We start from the raw sequence: 20,686 nt of genomic DNA, 5'->3' as shown, positions 1-20,686 counted from the left end.
TGTGTATCATAATTACTTCAGCAAATCCCATTACTTTTTCTAAAACTTAAACTGCCTTAACACGTATCGCTGCCATCCCTCTGTGTGTATAATGGTTTGTTGTTTGTCCATGGGTAAGATTTTCCTTTGGCGTTCTTTCATGTCAGAATATTATGGCCGAATATTAGCCCTTTAATTAGATGGGTCTATAATCAAATTGTAGAATGCTCTATACCCATTCTACAGCCCTGAAAACTCCTACTGCACATATACATACACCCATCAGAACACATCTGACAGCCGCATTTAAACAGACTTCCTACTTACTGGACACTGGTAGAAAACTTCATTTTTGTTTCGGCCCTCTGCAGCTTCCACTGCTATGTACTGACTCAGACCAGTATGTATGCAAAAAGTTAACGGGAGACAGTACTTCAGTCCCTGTCTCTGCTGGAAGCCTCCAGCAGCTGTATCGACATCTAACAAATCCTCCGAACGATAGTGGTTGGACAGCGCCATACTCCCCAACAACCTGAGAGCACAGACAAAAATTTAATCAATTCCCATGCCAAACAAACATCTGGGCTTCATCGTTTTTGATGAATGATAATTTCCTAGACAGCTCTGTAAGAACTGATTAACATGTCAATCACCAAAAACATTACAATTTTTTTACATTCAAACTCTTGAGTGGAAAGATTCTGATTTAAATGAAAAGCCTGAATGTCTAAAATGCCTAAAAAGGCTTTTTAAAAGAAAAATAGTTTTATTGCTTTCAAGACTATCTTGCCGTGATATACTGATTTGCTAGTGTTTTGCTATATATGCACGTGTGACTATTTTAAAGTTTAAAGGGGTAAAACTCTGATACCTTTATCTTGATACAACTTTCAGCTTACCCTGCCCTCCCAGACAGTATCAATGTAAGTAACTCTAAACCTTGCCCAGATTTCCATAAACTTGGGATGCATGGGGTCTAAATTGGTCTCACTGTATATACATGAGAACAGAGGTACTGGTCCTTGATGGAAGAAATCCTTGATAGGAGTCCTATCCTAAGGTCTCACAGTGTGGACCATGGGTAGACATAAATCCCTGCATAGAAATTATGACCTGTTTGTCGTGTCAATTCCGAGCAACTATTTTAATAAAGTTTTCTCTTATTTGCTCTTGAAATATGACAATTTTCAATTTTTGTCAAGTTTCAGTTCAACAGGGAAAAAAGACTAGAAAAAAACAGCCAGTAATTTCAGCTTATTTAGTCCAAACTGCCCAATATTTGATTTCTGCATTCAACCCTAAAATCTCAGTATGATCACCCTGTATTCCCTCAATCCTGATTTAAGTGGTAAACAGGGCCTCATTTGATTCCTCACAACAAAGAGACGCCATGTTCCATTAAGAACAACACAAAGTTCTCCCTAAGTTCTTACGAACATTTGCTAAGTGCAACATCTCTGAAATAGCTCAATTTCATAAAGGAACAAAAGGAGTAGGCCCAAAGTATATAGCTTTTAACACTGTGAATAAATCTGACAGCTACTGCATGTCTGCTTTTACCAAAAGGTTCCACAATGAATACTTCCTCTTAAAAATAGGCCACTTAATTACAATTACTATTTGCCTGAATAGGACAAAACTCTATGTTCTTTAGTGTATACAGCTCTGAATAAATTATTGATTTTTATATGTATGGTATACAGAATTTATATCAAGCTCTCCAAAACAATTACGTGGCCTATAATAGGATAAAGACCTCAAGGGTTCTGAAGAGTTTTAGTGAAAATATACTTGCACACACATCCACCCTATGTACCACAGCACCCACCACAACCCCACCAGACTTCATTTTAAGTATAAGGATGCATTGACAGAAACGTGTTTTTATGAGATACTTATTTGGGGAAAATCAAATTCAAGCAACAGATTCAGTCTTTTGGATGCTTACAAGGAAGAAGAGGGAATTCCTATACTCCTGTACTCCTTTAATCTGTTAAGATAACTACAAACTGTATTTTTTAATTTTTATTCTGGGAAATGACGTATTACCAATAACCCAAATGGCAAACATTCTTACCCAGGAACCACCAACTTCTGCCCATTGTGGATACGATATGAACATCGATAATCATCAGGAAGCTTGCAACCAATCTGAGCTTCTACAGCATCTAGGTCTTCCTCTCGAGCGCCCTCTGCAAAGGCACAAAAAAAGCAAATTCTGAAGAAATAATAAGCCTTATATCTAAGGAGAAATACAATCTGCTGCTAGCAGATTGCTAAGCGAAACAAACTTAGAGCAAATGAATTCTGTCCAAAATGTACTGCTGAAATACAGGGAAATAAATGGAAAATTCAGGGCGACATTATTTCACTTTAGCTTGGCTCTGACATCTGCAGCACTGAGAACGAAATTCTTCAGTTTCCTCTCAACAGAGAAAACACTGGCACTTAGTGAAATATGGAAAGGTATGCAGCAGGGAGATCCGTTGTAATTATCTCACTTTACGACGCAAACTTTAGCGTATACCTCATTTTTCTTAATCGAACACACATTTAAAACACACTCTATTAAAAAACAAACAAACAAACAAAAAACCTCTCCAGAAGGTCTTTAAACTGATGTTTTTGAGAGCCTTGACATAGGTTCTTAATGAGAAATACAGAACATGGGTAAGTATGGGTTCGTTCTATGGGGAAGCCACTAACTTAAATCCAATTTCGTGTGTTTGTCAGCCCGCCATCTGTTCCAGCTTTAAGAAGCAGGAAGTGATGACAAATACCGAAAGAAGAGATTCACTTCCAGTAATGATTCACTAGGTGGTTGGAGCAGACCTCGTGCTGAGAACTAGAAAAACAACAGAAAATTGGTTTCAAGGCTTCTGGAGAACCTCAAAGACAGTGAGAACTGGGGGAGAGAGGCAGTCAGAAGAACAGGGAAAATGAAAGGTTAGCCGGGCCTTTGGTGCAAGCCCGTCTTGAAGGCAACTGCCAATTCTGATAGTGGACCTGTGGCTGAGAAGCTGAGCAAAACTTAACAGCAGCAGTATGGGGAAAATTTTCCAAATTTAAGAAGCACTATAAACCCTGCGGAGAGTAGTTTTAAAGAAAATCGTATCTAGGCACATTATTGGGAAACTGCTGAGAATCAAAGACAAAGAGAATCTTAAAAGCAGCCAAAGGGTAAAAGCCATATAGTCACTTTGAAAGGAACAACAATAAGAGTAACAGCTACATTCTTAACAGAAACAATAGAAGCTAGAAGAATGACAGCTTCAAAGTGCCGAAAAAAAGAACTGTTGACTAGAATTCTATATCCACTGAATATATACTTCAAAAGTGTCGATGAAATAAATACATTTTTGGACAAAAAAGAAACCTGAAAAAATTCAGCAATAGCAGTCCCTCATTAAAAAAAAAAGATACTAAAATCAATTCTTTGGGTAGAAGAAAAATGATCCCAGATGAAAGCATGAAGATGCAGGAAGAAATGAAGAACAACAAGAAAATGTAAAAATGGAGGTAAATCTATAATAAAATTGAACATATAAAATACTAATAATGTTTGCAGGGATAGAAAATATGTCCAAAATTAAAATCACAAAAACTATAATCAAAAGGCAAGAGGGTGACAACTGGAGTGAGAGTATTCTAAGGTTCTTATTGACCAGGAAGTGGTAAAAATACTAATTTCCAATAGATTTTAATTAAGTCAGAGATGCATCCTTTAATCTCTAGAGTAAGTCACTAAAAATGATAAATAAGAAAGGGAAGTACAGGGGTGCCTGGGTGGCTCAGTGGGTTAAGCCGCTGCCTTCGGCTCGGGTCGTGATCTCAGGGTCCTGGGATCGAGTCCCGCATCGGGCTCTCTGCTCAGCGGGGAGCCTGCTTCCCTCTCTCTCTCTGTCTCTCTCTCTGCCTGCCTCTCTGTCTACTTGTGATCTCTCTCTGTCAAATAAATAAATAAAATCTTTAAAAAAAAAAAAAGAAAGGGAAGTACAGAATAAAAGATAATTAAGAAGAACAGATAAAAAAGGAACACTTACTCAGGAGTACAAATAAAAGACAAATAGGAACATGGTATATTCAAGCTCAAATACATGAGTAATTACATAAAATATAAATAAGCGAAATTATCTAGTAATGAAAAGACTGACAGACCAGATAAAAAACACAATCATGTATAAGAGGCACATCCTAGAGATGTAGACACACAAAAGAAAGTTAAAATAGCTGTACTAAAACCACACAAAATAGACCGTAAGGCACAGAGCATTATCAGAGGTAATGGAAGGCTTTTTGAAATGGCAAAATGGTGTACCTAATAACCCAACTTCAAAATATATTTTTAAAAATAACAGAACTAAAGTGGAAAAAAGATATATCCACAACCATAGTTACTAGCTTTCTATTGTTGTACTATTGGCAGCTTAAAACAACATGCATTTATTATCCCACAGTTTCTGAAGGTAAGAAGTCTGGGCATGATTCAATTGGATCCTCTGCTCAGGTCCCACAGGCTGAAATCACCACGTCAACTGTGGCTGCTATCTCAGATTATGCATCTTATGATGCTTGGGAGTCCTCATCCAAGTTCAGTGGTTATTGTCAGAATTCGTTTCCTTGCTGTTGCAGGACTGGGGCCCTTAGCTCCTAGAAGCTACCTGCCATTATTCTCTATCACCTGTCCCTCCTCACAACATGCCAGCTTATTCAAAGCCAACAGAAGATACCCATGCTTCAAATCTCTCTGCCTTCTGGAAGGGCCCAGTTTTTAAGGGCTCACCTCATTAGGTCAGGCCTGTTCAGGATAATTTCCCTTGTGATTAATGATTAACTCAAATTCAACTAATTTGGGACCTTAATTACATCTGCAAACCCCATTCACCTTTGTCATCTATTACCTAATAACAGAACTGAAATCAATTATATCCACAGTACCACTCACACTCAAAGGGAGGCTATTATTATACCAAGCAAGTATAGCGGGAGTAGGAATCTTTGGAGCTAGCTATCTCAGAATTCTGCCTATCACACTGGTAAGTTTTACCATACCTCTCTTAGTAACTAATAGAACAAGCAGACAACAATAAATAAAATAAAATAAAATAAGATAAAGTAAAATCAGTAAGACTGCAAAAGATCTGAACAAGGTTAACATTTTTTGCCTAATTATATACACAGTATTGAATCCAACAATTGCAAAATATACATTCTTTTCAAGTGTACATGGAATATTTACCAAGACAGATTATATGCTAGACCAAAGAAAAATCTCAACAAATTTCAAACAACTAAACTCATATAGAGTATATTCTTTGATCCCAGCAGAACTAAAGTATAAATTATATTAAGAAAATTACTTTGAAAACCCCCCAAATATCTGGAAATCAAGCAATACATCTCTCTATAAACCTGTGGGTCAACGAGGAAATCAGAAAGTATTATGAACTGCATGTTAATGAAAATACAACATATTAAAACTTATGAGATGAAGCTAAAGCTATGCTTAGAGGGAAATTTATAGCAAAAGCGTTTGAAGAAAACAAGAAAACCTGAAAATTTATGATCTAATCTTCTCAAATCAAGGAAAATGCCACAGTAAACTCAGAAAGAAAACAGATAAATTAATGAAATAATAAGAAATTAACATAGAACTGACAAAGGCTAAAGCCAGTTCTTTGAAAAGGCTAATAAGATTAACCTCTACCTAGTAAGACCGATCAAAAAAATAACACAAAGAGTACAAACAATATCAGAAATGGAAATGTGAGATCACTACAGATCCAACTAGAAAAATAGTCAAGATTGACATAAGAATAAGTAGAAAATCTGAATAATCCTATATCTAATAAAGAAATTGCATCTTTAACTTAAAACCTTCCCACGAAGAAAACTCCAGGATTGAATGGCTTCAATCCATTCTATGAACGGATTCTACGGATAATTTAAGTAAGAATTAATACCAAGCTTACATAAACTGTTGGAGAGAACAGGAAAAAAAAAAAAAAGTAACACTTCCTGACTTGTTTTCTTTTTTTTTTTTTTTTAAGATTTTATTTATTTATTTATTTGTCAGAGAGATTGAGAGCACACAAGCAGGCAGAGTGGCAGGCAGAGGCCGAGAGAGAAGGCTCCCTGCCGAGCAAGGAGCCCGATATGGGACTGGATCCTAGGACTCTGGGATCATGACCTGAGTCAAAGGCAGTGGCTTAACTGACTGAGCCACTCAAGGCATCCCCTGACTTGTTTTCTAAGGCCAGTATCATCTTGATACCAAAACCTGACAAGAACATTCCAAAAAGGAAAGATTATAGGCCAAAGTTTCTCATGAACACAGACGTAAAAATCCCAATCAAATACTAGCATATCAAATCCAACATTCAAAAAGGATATTACAGCCAAAGTAAGTTTATTCCAGAAATGCAAAGTCAGTTTAATATTCAGAAAATCAATGAATGCAATTCAGTAAATTAACAGAATCAAGTAGGCAAATCACGTGATAATCACTCACAACATTGGAAAGTCATTTGACAAAAATTCAAGTATCCATTTAAAACACAAAAACAAAAACCCTCTCCACAAACTAGGATCAGAAGACACTTTCTTCAATGTGATAAAGAATATCTATTTAAAAACCTATAGCAAACATCATTTTGAAAGGAGAAATGTTGAAAGTTTTTCCTCTGTGATCAGAAAGATAAGGATACTCATTATCGTCATTTCTATCCAAAACTGAAGGCCCTGGCCAGTGCAATAAAGCAGGAAAAAAAATGACATGAAGATTGGAAAGCTAGAATTAAAATTGTCACTATTCAATGTTCTTAGGGAAATGCAAATTAAAACCACCACTACATATCCACTAGAAAGGCTTAAAAAAAAAAGAATGACAACATTAAAGTGCTGGTGGGAATGTAAAGTTTTAGAACCACTTTGGAAAATTAATAGTATCTTCTGAAGTATAATATAAGCATACTTTACAACCCAGGAAACTCAATCCTAGATATTTACCTGATGGAAGTATGCTCATATGTGCATCAAAAATTATCTGCAACATTATTTATAATAGCCAAAAAACTAGAAATAACCAATATCCATCAACACTAGAATGAATCTATAAATTATAGTCCACCTATATAATGGCAGACTACACTTGTGGCAAAAATGAACAAGCTATTGTTACACACAACACAGCCGAATCTCACAAACAGAAAAAAAATTCACACAAAATATATACTTAATCATGCAAATTATATAAAGTTCAAAAAGAGAGAAAACTACTCAGTGGCATTAGCAATCAAGATAGTGGTTACTTCTGAGAAAGGAGGAAGATTCTAGGTACAGAAAATCATTCTACTTCTTGACCTGGAGGGTGTTACAATGGTCAGGTTTATGTTGTGAAAATTTACCAAGTTGTACACTTAGAATCCACACACATTTCTGTATGTTAGTTAACATCACTAGTGATGGCATGTGGATATCATGTGTCCCTAGGTAGGATGTGGTAAGAGGGGTACTTCATCTCTGTGGTAATCTTTCCAAAAATCCATTACCCCAATCTAATCATAAGTAATACTTCAGACAAAGCCACTCTGGGGAATATTCTACAACACAGCTGATGAGTATTCCTTCAAACTGTCAAGATCACGAAAGACAAGGAAAGACTGAGAAAGTGCCACACATCAGAAGACACTAAGGGGGCATGACAATTAAATGCAATGTGGTATTCTGGATTGAATTCTGGAATCCAAAAAGGGTATTAATGGAAAACGTGGTGAAATCCAAACAAAGTCTGGAATTCGGTTAACAGTAATGTGCAAAGAAAGACAGTAGCTTTGAAAAATGTCCCACAGGGAGGTATGTTAGGGGAAACTGAAACTGGGTGGGGGGTGTACAAGAACTCAAGAACTCTCTGTACTGTCTTTGCATTCTGTGATCTAAAATACTCCGAAAATAAAAAGTTTATCTATAAAAACGTGTAGTACAAAAGAAACAAGCGAACGGCTGCCTGAGCCAGAAATTGATGAGGAAAGAAACTAATATTGGTATAGTTAGTGCTACATGTCGGACATTTAACACAGAACATTAAGAAACTAAGAATTTCTTGAAGAGATAGCTGGACAGAAAAAAGCAAAACCACAACAAGAGAAAAATATAAAGAAATATATGTTTATAATATGGCAACATCAAGGTTTGGAGGGGCATCCTGCTGTAGGAGAATTCGGGAGCCAACCAGACCAGGTTCAAATCTCACTCTACCACTTACTAGCTCTGTGATATCTGGCAAGTGATTTCACCTCTTTAACCCTGTTTCATCTGCAAAATGGGGGATAATAATATTACCTACTTGAGACAATTATCATGAGGATTAAAGAAGCTCCCTCTGCTTAATAAAGTGCTTTTTGGGCACTCAAAAAATGTTCATTTACTTTCCTTTCTCCTTAGCCTACTTTTAAGGAAAACCAGGGTACAGGTTACCAGGAGCCAAGAAACCTAGATTAAAGTTCTATCTCTGTCACTTACTAGTTATGGGACCTTGTGTAAGTCATCTGAAACTCTCTGAGCCTGTTCCCCCACCTGTAAAACAAGGGAACCCGTATAAATCAGGGACTGGCAAACAACAGCCTGCAGATCAAATCTCAGCCTGTCGCCTGTTTCTGTAAATAAAGTTTTCTTGGCATACTGCCATGCCCATTTGTTTAGGTATTGTCAATGTCTGCTCCCCTATAGTAACAGGAGAGTTGAATAGCTGTGATAGAGACTCTCTCTCTCGCAAAGACTAAAATATTTACTACCTGGCCATTTAAATAAAAAGTCTGCCAAACCCTGGTCTGAGTATCTCAAAGGCCCCTTTCAACTCTAAAGTTCTAAGCCCACACATAAGGTAAATACGAAATTCTAAGACACATGATATATACCATTAGATAATTCCAAAGTACTCTGTAAAACTTTCCCCAAGACCAGGGCCTATTTGCTTTCCAAGTTCACTTTCTATCTCTGCCATCTGCATAATCTTGAGACTGAGTCAGGGACTGTGGCCCTTGAGGTGAGTGGCTAGTTCCTGATTCAGTCCAGCAACTCATAGGCCTGGCACCCCTAGAGTCCCCAGCATTCTAGATATCAAACAGCTTTTACCCCATTCCAACTCACAGCAAAACCCCCCAAAGAACTGGCACCTCGTAGTAAAACAGAAGTTACCAGGGAAGTCTCTGACAACCTCGTCCCCAACCACCAGGTACAGAACAGTGAGCAGCAAACCTGGAAATGCCAAATGGAGGAGGGGGAAAAAAGGAAGAAAGAAAAAGAAACTGCTATATATCTTTAGTTTCTTCCTTTCTTCTAGCTCTGTGCCTAAAAGGAGAACCATGCCTACAGTTTCATATTCTAAACATCCTAATATTGAACTAGCTCTCTAAGAGTCCTAAGGCACTCTGGACAAAATGGAATCGGTCGTCTCTCCCTTCAATTGTTAAAGACCACAGTCTTTATTCAAATCCTGGCTCTGCCTTTTATTTTGTGATGGCAAACAACTTACTTAGTTTATTACGTCTTAGGTATTTTACCTATATAATGAGAATAATAACTGTCTACACCTCATAAGATTTTGGCAAATTAAATGGAATAATATGAAGTACTTAGCTTAGTGTCTTGCTTTGTGTATAATAAAAATAATAGCTATTATAAACCCTTACCTCTTTTACTTATCACCACCAAATACCTATTTTGGGAATTACTCTCCTCTTAAAATTATTTAACCCCACATACCAAGTAGATATTATTCTTTTCCAAAAAAAAAAAAAAGAAAAAAACTATTAAAGATATTAATCAAGGATACTTTCCTTCAAGGATACTCTCTGCCAAATCACTCTTTTCCCTACCTCCTAGCAATTCAGTTCGAAGTACCTAGTCATGCGATCCTGGTTTGTGTGAATTCATGGTTGCATGCGAAGTTACAGTGGAGATATGAAACGTAAAAGGAATATTGTTTCCAAAGGGACCTTAGTTCAAAAGGAATACATGTAAGAACGGATCCCAGTTTCACTTCAGCAAAACCAAAACATGTTTAAAATTCCTTTGGAGAAATCTGAAAAAACTTGGGAGGCTAAAGCAGGTAAGCAGTGATATATCTGCAATCTGTTTATGTACTTGTTTGTTTGTTTTTAAGATTTTATTTATTTTGAGAGATACAGATAGTGAGAGGGAGCAGGAGCAGTGAGCAGAGACAGAAGCAGGTTCCCTGCTGAGCAGGGAGCCTGATGCAGGGCTCATCCCAGGACCCTGGGATCATAACCTGAGCTGCAGGAAGACGCTGAACAACTGAGCCATCCAGATGCCCCAATGTTTATGTACTTTCTTGGGCATAAATTAACAAATCAAATTAGTGGGAAATAGCTTGTTAATATGTCTTGCCAGAGTTGGACAGTAACAGTACAGTAGAAAAACCACAAATTCTGGGGTCAAATAGACCTTAGTTCAAATCTTAGTTTGCACTATTCTGTGAATGTCAAAATAGGAATGAAAGTTTTCCTTACTTTATTATGCTGCTCTTACGCTCTGAAAGACCCCAGGTCCTTAATATTTGGTCTTTCTAAATCATTAGACTATCAAACAAAACTTTACTTGCCCTAAAAAGAAGAAAGAGGGTAAACACAGCAGGCTGTTTTTCAATGAAAAAGGAAAAAAAAAACCTCCTTTGAAAGAAATCACAATAGTTATCCTCAAGCAATCTTAGCATTAGTGAGCTTATTACAAAACAAATTTAAGGACAAAAGGAGTTCAGCTTTCCCTTCTAATAAATAATCACATGGGTCCCAAGGCAGGCAAAATGGGACAAGCAGTAGAGCAAGGGTCCTTTTAGCAAGATAGGTGTCCTATTTCCTTGGCCAAATGTGAATGGTGATTTACAGATAATGTTGGTGAATTACAGATTAGCACAGATGATAGAAACCCAAGTTATTTAACCTATTTATACTATAGTTACTAAAATGAAGGGAGACCCTGCATTGCCAGTACCTTTCAGAGATAAAACCATCCGAGGACATCTGGGCTCCAAATATTTCTTGAGATCATCCCAGGCCTTTTTAATAGCAGCATAATGGTCAATGTATCTTCCTACATCAGAGTAAGTATCTATGAAGAGAGATTTCCAACACTGATTCTTCTGTGTTTTCTCTTCCCTAAATAGATTTTAAAAAATGAGATTAAAAATCTTTTGAAATGAAATTAAACACTTACCGACATACTTTATTGGGAGTTTGTGCTTACTTTTGCCTTCCTTTTCATTTAGTTTAGCTACAAATGAAGACTAGATAGCAAAAGTGATATATACATCAAAAAACTTAACAGGAGTTATTGATGGCATGGTGGGATTATAAATCACCTATTTTCTTACTTTCTACTTATTCTTTTCCCTAAGTTTTCAAATCCTTAATAAAATATAATGTGAATTGTATAGGTTAAAGCATACCAATTATAAAGTTTAAAACACATAAGTAGTTGTTCTATTTTAGAAATTATTCGGAATTTAATGATATAATACTACTAATCTAATTTATCTGCATTGGATTAGCCAGGAAATCATATAGCATTCAAAGTAATCATATGATTTAGTATCTCTATTTGGTACAATTCCACAAACATTTATTGAGTGTCTATTCAGCCACTGAGGACATAAAAAATAAGGCACATTTTTTCCCCTCAAAAATACATACATTCTAATCAGGGAAAAAGAACGAACAGTCAATTTAAGAGTCGGAAGTGGTATAGGATAAGGCAGCCACAAAGGGCCTTCTGGTATCCTGCTAATGAGGTTGGACCTTATCCTTAGGGAATGGAGAGCTACTGAAGGGTTTTAACAGGGGAGTAGAAAAAGCAGAATCATGGTTGTGATTTGGGAGGTGTGTAAACTAGAGGCACAAGAGATGAGTCAAGACAGTTTTGAATAGTCCAGGTAAGAGATGATGAACTGAACTAAAACTGGTAGCTATATGAAATGAGAAGGAAAATTCAAGAAAAATACAGAGGCTAAATCAGATAGCCTTCGTAACTGAATGAGTGTAGGGACAGAAAGAGGAGATCTAGGATAATTCCTATTTCTGGCTTAAATGCCCAGGTAGATGGTACTGCCAAGAAGACTGGGAATGCAAGAGGATCAGGTTTAGGAATGGTGAGAAGAACAATTCAGGGTGTTGTTTTGCCTGGGAGGCGGGGCGGGGGGGAGGGGTGGGGGGGTGGGGGGGGAAAGGGTGGGGGAGGAGCTGGAAGGGAAGCATCTTTTTATTAATCAAAGTAACATATATACATATTATCAAAACCAAAAAGTACCAAAAAACTTATGATGAACAGCTAGTCTCCTAGTCGAAGCCCAACATCTCAAAGGAAACATTAGTGATTACTGCAAGTTATGTCCGTAATTCTAGACGTTCATGCCTTTAGACGTGATTTATCAATTTTACATCTATCTGCTGATACCCCAAAGTAAAAGATCCCCTCATGGCAATACTTAAAATGTCTTCTTCCCCATTCTTCCTTCTCCCAGTGTTTGACAGCCCTGTTACATTTAGTTCTATTAGGTAGCTTGCAGCTCTAAATAATATACTTAGACCTCTACTTCTTGCTTTGCCAACTTGTCACTACTTGACTTCCCTCCATCTAAGAAAAAGATACTGGCAACCCTACCTTTCCTTTCATCTTTCCCAATTGCCACCTTCTGTCAACTACACTTTGATTCTGTCAAAGTTATTAACATTTACTGAACTCAGAAAGCCCTTGTGGGTCATCCAATGGAAAGGTCCAGAAGGCGGGTGTAAGACCTCGGTGGGGATTTCAGGACGGACATTTAGGTTTGGGAGTTAGGAACAAGTGAGCAGCCACCATAAATGGCAACAGTGCATGCAGAATTCATAGAGGGAGAAAAGTAGTGGCCCAAGGACGGAAGCTTGGAGAACACTAGCATTTACTGGCAGGCACAAGAAGAGCCATCAGAGGAGATAAAGAGACAAGGGTGAGAGAGGAGAATTGGGACAGACTAGTGTTATGAAAGCTAAGGGCCAAATTTCAAAGTTACATTATTTCCTGAATACTCACTCAGATATCAGCCAGTATTTTTTGCAATGTCTTCTCCACAGCGGATCATGACTTGATAGCTGGCTAAGTCTTCGACTGACATAGCAACAACTGGCAATAACCAGATTCACGGTTAGTATAAAAGAAAATAAGAAAACAATTTAGAAATAAAGATGAAAATATTCAATGTTGTTTTCTTTCATTCCTTTTGCTCTTCTTATTTCCTACTTTCTACCCTTATAATTGTAAAACAGTATTTTCTAAAACCTGCTTAGCGTGTTAGCTAGTATAATTACTTTGTGAGTGGTGAAATCTTAACTATTTGAGTTCACAAATAAACCCCAAAACCTCTGCAAATGTAATTTTCATATGAAAGTCTATAAAACAAATAAACCACTGGAGTTAATTTCAAATCGAAGAGTTTTCCTACACTTATTATTGGGATGTTATTTCCATATATAGGAAAGAATGTTAATTAAGTGTACACAAAACAGTTTTCTTTTTATGATCTGTGACATATGTTTAATTAAATACATAAGCCTTTTGTCTGTTTCATTCCAATTTTTTCTTAAAAAAATACTGCAGCCAAAATCAATCTTAATTACAGCAACTATTGGAGAGCCCATTTATAAAATACATCAGATTCACAATAGTTCTAATTCAATACCTGTAGTGATCCAAGTTAGTATCAGCTGCTCAAAATCATGGAATGTTGGAAATAAATAATTTTCTTATTATACAGAGATTTCTAATACAATAGGGCTCCAGTCCTGTAAAGCCTACCCTACCTAATTAATCTGCAAAAAGAATGAACCTAGGATTAGGAAAATGGCTCTATCCTCTCAGAAGAGGAATCACAAGTTATAGAAAGTCAATACTCAAAGATCTGTTAGACAATACATAATCAATTAAGTGAATCTTAAATTATATGGGATTTGTCAATGCCACAACTGGGGCATGTTAAAAACCAACTGATGGTAACAACAAAAGAACCTTGGTTCGATTTTCAGATTTCACAAACATCATCCTCATCCTTTTCTGCCAAGCTCAGGATGTACCCAAACAAACACTTGCAAACATAGGAATCCTTCCAGTTTTGTCCATTTGCAGTCCATTCCCTCTTTTCTTGATCCTTCTCTCTCTATTGTCCCAAGATGTAAACAACAAAAAAATAATCTCTGGAATAAGCACCAAAGGAGATTTTGAGGCACATGGAAGGGTGAGAACAACTGTTCTAGACATTCTGACTCGGTTGGCTTGGGGTAAGATCTGTATCTCGGGCATGTATGTGTATGCTTAAAAAATTGTCACATGTAATTCTGATACACAGTAAGGGTTAAGAATGAATAGTATACAACAAGTCACCCTGGATTGGGGGAGATCCATGTTGTGCAGCTGATTATTACACAACGATCCCAACAGACTACTGGAACCCAACCTGATCTAGGTCAGTAAATATGTATCAAAAACTTTGGGGCTCAGTGATGGGAAGGACACTTGGCAAAGGGGAGCAGTGGTACAGTGCAGTAAAGAAGTTGCAGTCCACTGGAAACTTTTCTGTAGATAAAATTTGATGATGTTTGTGATGGTTAATTTTATGGGTCAACTTGCCTGGGTCAAGGAGATACCAGATAGAGGGTTAAACATTATTTCTGTGTGTGTCTGTGAGGGTGTTTCGGGAAAGGATCAGCATTTGAAATGGTGGACAATGTGGGTGGTCCTCATCCAATCCACTGAGGGCCTGAACAGAACAAAGAGGTTCCTATCCAAAGGATTTAAAATAAAATCGGATATCCCTCCTCTTGGCTCACAGGGTCCTGCATGATCTCATCAGTCTCTTCTCAAGGCACTCTGCCTGTGAGTCACTCCTTACCCTCCTGCAACAGCATTCTAGCACCCGTCCTGGCTATGCTGCTGTCCAATCAGCTTCTGAACACACTGTTCCCTCTGCCAGGACTGTTCTATGCCAACCTTCATAGATGGCAACTCCTTCCAATTTGAACTGATCATCCCTCTCTCTCATTCCTTTACAGAGCAATTGGTTTATTTCCTTCATGACAAACAGCATCTCTTGTAATTATGCACTTTGTTTTCCAGCCTTGCCCACAAGATTGTAAGCTTCCTAAAAGGGGCCTTATCTGTCTTGTTCACTATTATATTCCCAACATTTAATCAGCTGGTACATAGCAGGCACTGAAAAAAATCTGTTGAATAAATGGTGAATACGAAGATAAACAAGCCAGTCTTTACTTTTAAGAAGTGCACCATCTATCTGGTATGGCAAATAAACTCTGCAGGGGAAGGAAGAAGAGAGAAGAATCAGGAGAAGGAAGAAATTCCATCTTGCCAGGGTGAAAAAAGGCGGGCAAGGCATTACAGACAGGGTCAAGAACTTAAGCCACAGAACAAAAAAACTAAGTGTGTGGTATGCTGGCAGAGGTCTGATTTGGCTAGAGTGGACTTTGCCAAATTGATAAGCTCCCAGAAGTTCAGGTTATAGTTTGTAAAAGAACAAGGAGCATCATAGGTTTTTAAGGGGACTGGCAGAGAGATCGGTCTTAGAAAAATCATGCTGGCAGCAAGGTACATGTGTCTATGTGTGTGTTAGATTCCTAAAGGGCCATAGCAAGAAAATATTTCAGATGAAAAGTCTGCTTTTGGAACAGGCTTTTCCAAAGAAAAGACAAATATTTCTCTGCTTTATGTACAAGCCTGAGGAGAGAAAAATCAATTTTCCTGAAAGAAAAAAAAAAAAAGTTACAGGTACTACATAAACAGCAGACAGAAACTGGGGTTATCCCTCTATCACCACTTAGCTAGGCCAACCAACAAATACCAATAAATCTAAGAATACTGTATTTCTAAAAGAATTTCTGATAACACTGGGCACAATCATCAAAGGGTTAAAATCCAAATGGTAATCCAAAAAAAAAAAAAAACAACCACGAAATGAATCTTGCCTACCGATCCTTAAGAGGGCGATTTTGCCTCCTCTGCAAATATACATGGTGGCACAAGAAAGAGCCATGCCACCAGCTGTCAAGGGTGTAAACAGCGCCATTTCTTCCACCATACAGTGCCGAGAGCTGAAGGAACTGGGCATTTAACCACCCTTACCAGCAACCGGTGTTTATTTTTGGAACGGATGCTAGTAATGTGGGAAACCCAAAACGTACGGGAGAGAAGAGAGTCACCTGTATCGCACCACCGGAAATCACTACCAAAACACAAAATCCAACATGCAACCGTGAGGAAGAAGGCTGGCAGCAAAACAATGATCAAGCACTGATGTCCGAAAGTGAGCCCTGCTAGATATTATGGGGCCACGGAAGTCGCACCTGAGGGTCAGGGGGTCGCCAGGCTCCTTCTCTCGGGCGCCCCACCTGCCCGCTCTGGCACCCGACTCCGCAGGCCCGGGCCCCAGCGGAAAAGAGCGCTTGGCCGGGACAGAGGCTTTTCCAAAGCTTCCAGGTCTGGGCCAGATCCGGCGGAGACCAGCGGGACGGTGTGCGGTGGGCACCGGTTCGGCGGGGCGGTATAGGGGACCAGTGCCTCCCCACCTTACAACTGGGCCTCGCTGAGGCCTGGGAGAGAGGATCCTCGTCGCTCCTCCGGCCCAGGCCCTGGACCCGAGGTAGACCTAAAGGCGGGGCCCTTTCCGCCCCCCCGTCTCGCCCAGGCCCCGGGGTGGCTCCGCAGGATCTGGGCGGCCCGGGCGTCACCTTCTGGCTGACGCGGGAGTCTGGGTCCTGTCGGTGAACCGGGCCTCCGTCCCTCCTGCCTGTCTCCCCCACCCCGCCCCGTGACCCCACCCCTGCCATGCGCGTCGTCCCATTACTTGATTAGGTCCCGGTAGTCCAAGAAGGATAAGATGAGGAGGAGGGGATCGGTGGGCAGCGATTCTAGGGTCAGCGGCGCTGACTGGGTCTCCATGGCCGCCATCTTGCCTGGCCCGGTGCAGGCCTGGCCCCGCCCTGGCCCCGCCCTGGCCCCGCCCCCCGCCGCCACCGCCCGAGCCGCTCCCCGGCCGCTCGTACAGGTTTGTTATGTAACCGCCTGGACAGCCCCGCCCATGGGGCGGGCCTATGGGCGGCTCCCGGCAAAGTTCCGCCCCCGCCCCCGGGCTCAGCGCTGCTGCGGTCGGAGCCCACTGCAGCTGGGAGCCCGGTTCCTCCACGCTCCGCCAGCTCCGCTGGCTGATAACCCCGCACTCTCTCCTCCCATTCTGATCCTTAAACTTGCCCAGCCCGTAACACTTTCAGCCTTTGTTCCCCGGCGTTCTGCCTGGTTCTGTCTAGCCCCTTATGCGAAATTTTACACCCGGTATCCTCGAATCCTCTCCGTCCTTGGTCCCCGGATCCTTCGTTCGCTTCTCTTCGTTTCCCCCTTCAGCCTCCCTCGCCCTGCTTGCTCCACTTACAAATTGGGGAAATGATGGTAGAGGGCATAATTTTAACCCCTTCCCTGCAGGAACTGAATCTTAAAGTCAGCCGCTCTCAATCTGGTGTTCACGGTGATTTTTCAGCCTATTAGGGCAATGCAAAGTGTATAGTAAATGCATTTTTACCCTCAAGGTTTAATCTCCGAGGGTTTCAGTACCCTGGCTGTGAGATGAGCCGAGCCTGCCCTTGGGTTTGAGGCGCGGTGACTCATCCTTAGCTTTGCTGGTGGGTTAAGTGTCATGCATGCATCATAAGCTAAATTCACTTACCTGAAGCCATCTTTCCCCTTGCATTTCCAAAGGCCGTCTGGTACAAGGTACTTTGGTGAGCCCAGCACTGGACATCAGTCAGGACATTTCCTTTAGAAGTGAAAATGCACTAGCTAACTATGCCTAAATTCTATGAGCCTGTGGACTCATCTCTAAAAGCCCTCCCTCCCCTTAAGTGGTTTATGGATGGCCACGAAGCATTATTTGTGTAAAGTACCTGGCTAGGTAATCAATATTAATCTCAAACCTATGCATAAAACCATTACTAAGTTTTCCAAACGTTTCAATACCCTGGCTGGAGCTTCCTCCCAACTATTTGGAAAAGTAGAAATAATTCCACCACCCACCCCAAAACACTCCATTTCCTCAGTTCACCATACAATTAATGCTTCATGATTTTGTCTATACTAACTCCTCTCCCCACCACACATGTGCTAATATTTTCCCATGTACTAATTTTTTCCATAGCTATGTTTTGATCCTGAAAATCTTGCTCTCAGGGTGAGGTCTGGCCTCCCAGTGATAGGGTTTTGGAATACAGGGGACATTTAATGGGGTGGAGTCCAAAGCCGAAAGCCAAGAAAGAATTCTTGAGACATCTTTGGTGCAAAATGGTGGTTTATTAAAGCACATGGACAAAACCGGTGGCCAGAACAAGCTGCTGCACTGGGGTTGTACAGGTGGCTGATTATATATTATGGGGTTGTGGGAGTTAAGGAAAAAGGAAGGTTTCAAAAGACTTTCATATGCTGAAGAGGACCTACATGATACCAGAGGCCTTGCTCTTGGCACATTAAGGTTGTTTTTCCCCTCTAGCAAGGCATTAACATTAAGATAGATGGGAACTTCCTGGAAGGGTGCCACACATGTCCCACCCTGGAATTGAGGGGTTGGTGGGGGTGTAGGGTGGCAGCTTGTGCTTATCCTCAGCCAGGCTCCTGCTCCCTCAGCATTCCACCCTGAACAGTTTTGACCCTTAAGTATTTCAAGTTTGAAGGTAGATGGTCTCATCTTCTATTAACTTCTTCCTGCTGAATAGGGGCATAGAGACGTCCCTGCGTATGGGTCAACATGGGTCAGTTGAGGACTTGATATACGGAGGAGTTGCTAAAGTCAGAGGCAGCTGAGTCCAGGGGAGACTGATGAAGTGGGTCTTCCAGAGTAGAAAGGACCATCTGTCTGAAGTTACGGGAGTGAAGAGTTCTCAACACCAGGTGGAGACACATAGGGGAGAAAACAGCAGAACGTGGTTAGTTTAACAAAAAGTTCAAGAAAGAGTCCTTTGATGGTTGACAAAAAATCCTTTTCTAGTTCAGGAGTTTAATCATTAAAGGGGAGAGACGGGGACTATTTCCAGGGCCAATTTGAGGCGTGCCTGGGTGGCTCAGTCATTAAGCATCTGCTTCGGCTCAGGTCATGATCCCAGGATGGGGATGGAACCCCACATCCGGCTCCTTGCTTGGCGGGAAGCCTGCTTCTCCGTCTTCCACTGTCCTCCAGCTTGTGTTCCCTCACTCACTCTGTCTCTGATAAATAATGAATAAAATCTTTTTTTATAAAGATTGTATTTATTTATTTGACAGAGATCAGAGAGGCAGGCAGAGACAGAGGGGAAGCAGGCTCCCTGCTGAGCACAGAGCCCTATGCGGGGCTAGATCTCAGGACGCTGAGATCATGACCTGAGTTGAAGGCAGAGGCTTAACCCACTGAGCCACCCAGGCGCCCCATGAATAAAATCTTTTTAAAAAAATAAAGTGCCAGGCGCCTGAGTGGCTCAGTGGGTTGAGCGACTGCCTTCAGCTCAGGTCATGATCCCGGACTTCCAGGATCGAGTCCCGCATTGGGCTCCCAGCTCCTTGGGGAGTCTGCTTCTCCCTCTGACCTTCTCCTCTCTCATGCTCTCTCTCACTCATTCTCTCTCAAATAAATAAATAAAATCTTTTAAAAATAAATAAATAAATAAATAATAAAGTGCCGATTCGATAAATGTCAGAAGCCCAGAAGTATTTTGTGATGATCTGGAACATATACGTAGTATTTTGTTTCTATGATAGCGCAACTTCCACCTTGTGTTACAGGCATTAGATTAAAACATCTAATGCCATTCTATTTCATACAACTGCTTTACTCTTGTGTTTAATTATTTAATAGAGAAATGCTCTTTCTGGTGTCACTTAGGACATTGACCTAAGTGTACTTAAGAGCTTCCATGAAATACCCTCCAGTCCCCAAGAGGGAATGAAAATGGATATTAGTTGGTCATACCAATGAGACATAGAATGTGTTCATCATTTAAATTTGGAAGGGGCTGGGTTGGTAATGGTTTTAATAATGTGTCTGTGCATTCCGGCAGAACTCAGAGTACAGTGGCCTATCCAGCCTAGGGGAAAGCCATGGCCACAAGTTAGTCACTTAGCCACTGGGTTTCAGCCAAGAGCCAGTCATGTGATACTGGGCCTTTCAGTGTAGTCAGGATTTCAATGGCCATTTTGGAGAGCCATTCTTTACATGTATAATAATTTCAGGCCCATATCTGACTGGGGAGTTACAGCTTGGTAATCATCTCCTTTTCTTTAAATTGCTTCATGGACATGTTAAGACTGGAAAGGCATATTTGGAGTCAGTATAAAGATTAATTTTTAAGGCTTTGGTGAATTGCAAAGCACCAAGTGAACACTACAGCATACCCAGCTTTTCTTATTCCTTTTTCCATGAAACTTAAAACTAGGCTTGCCATCAGTAAACCAACTGTCATCTGTATTTTCAATAGGGGCATCTTTAATCTGGTCGACTAGCATAAACAAGATCCATAACCTCTGAACAGTTATGCTTTATAGAAGCTATGACGGTTAGGTCCGGAGGTAAGGGTAGCTGGGTTTAAAGTCTGACAGGTTTCAAGTATTATTTCAGGTATATCTATAAGGATAACCTGGT

General features: G+C 40.2%; 1 protein-coding gene across 1 annotated transcript in view; it reads right to left on the bottom strand.

Moving 5' to 3' along the window:
* LOC111149818 (F-box protein 3) overlaps positions 1 to 17,021 on the bottom strand; it is a 31,230-nt gene extending 14,209 nt beyond the window's left edge. The window contains exons 1-5 of the mRNA XM_022507107.1: positions 16,880 to 17,021; positions 13,063 to 13,152; positions 10,990 to 11,153; positions 2,057 to 2,171; positions 307 to 511 (exon numbers count right to left, since the gene is read on the bottom strand). Coding sequence (XP_022362815.1) covers positions 307 to 511; positions 2,057 to 2,171; positions 10,990 to 11,153; positions 13,063 to 13,152; positions 16,880 to 16,983 — 678 coding nt within the window. The 5' untranslated portion in view covers positions 16,984 to 17,021. The remainder of the gene's footprint in view (positions 1 to 306; positions 512 to 2,056; positions 2,172 to 10,989; positions 11,154 to 13,062; positions 13,153 to 16,879) is intronic.
* Positions 17,022 to 20,686: the final 3,665 nt, after the last annotated feature.

Source organism: Enhydra lutris, unplaced genomic scaffold (assembly GCF_002288905.1).
Source record: "Enhydra lutris kenyoni isolate GAN:26980312 unplaced genomic scaffold, ASM228890v2 scaffoldscaffold22, whole genome shotgun sequence".
Taxonomy (NCBI): Eukaryota; Metazoa; Chordata; class Mammalia; order Carnivora; family Mustelidae; genus Enhydra; species Enhydra lutris.
The sequence above is the reverse complement of the archived record's forward strand: the minus strand, read 5'-3'. Positions and strand labels throughout refer to the sequence as shown.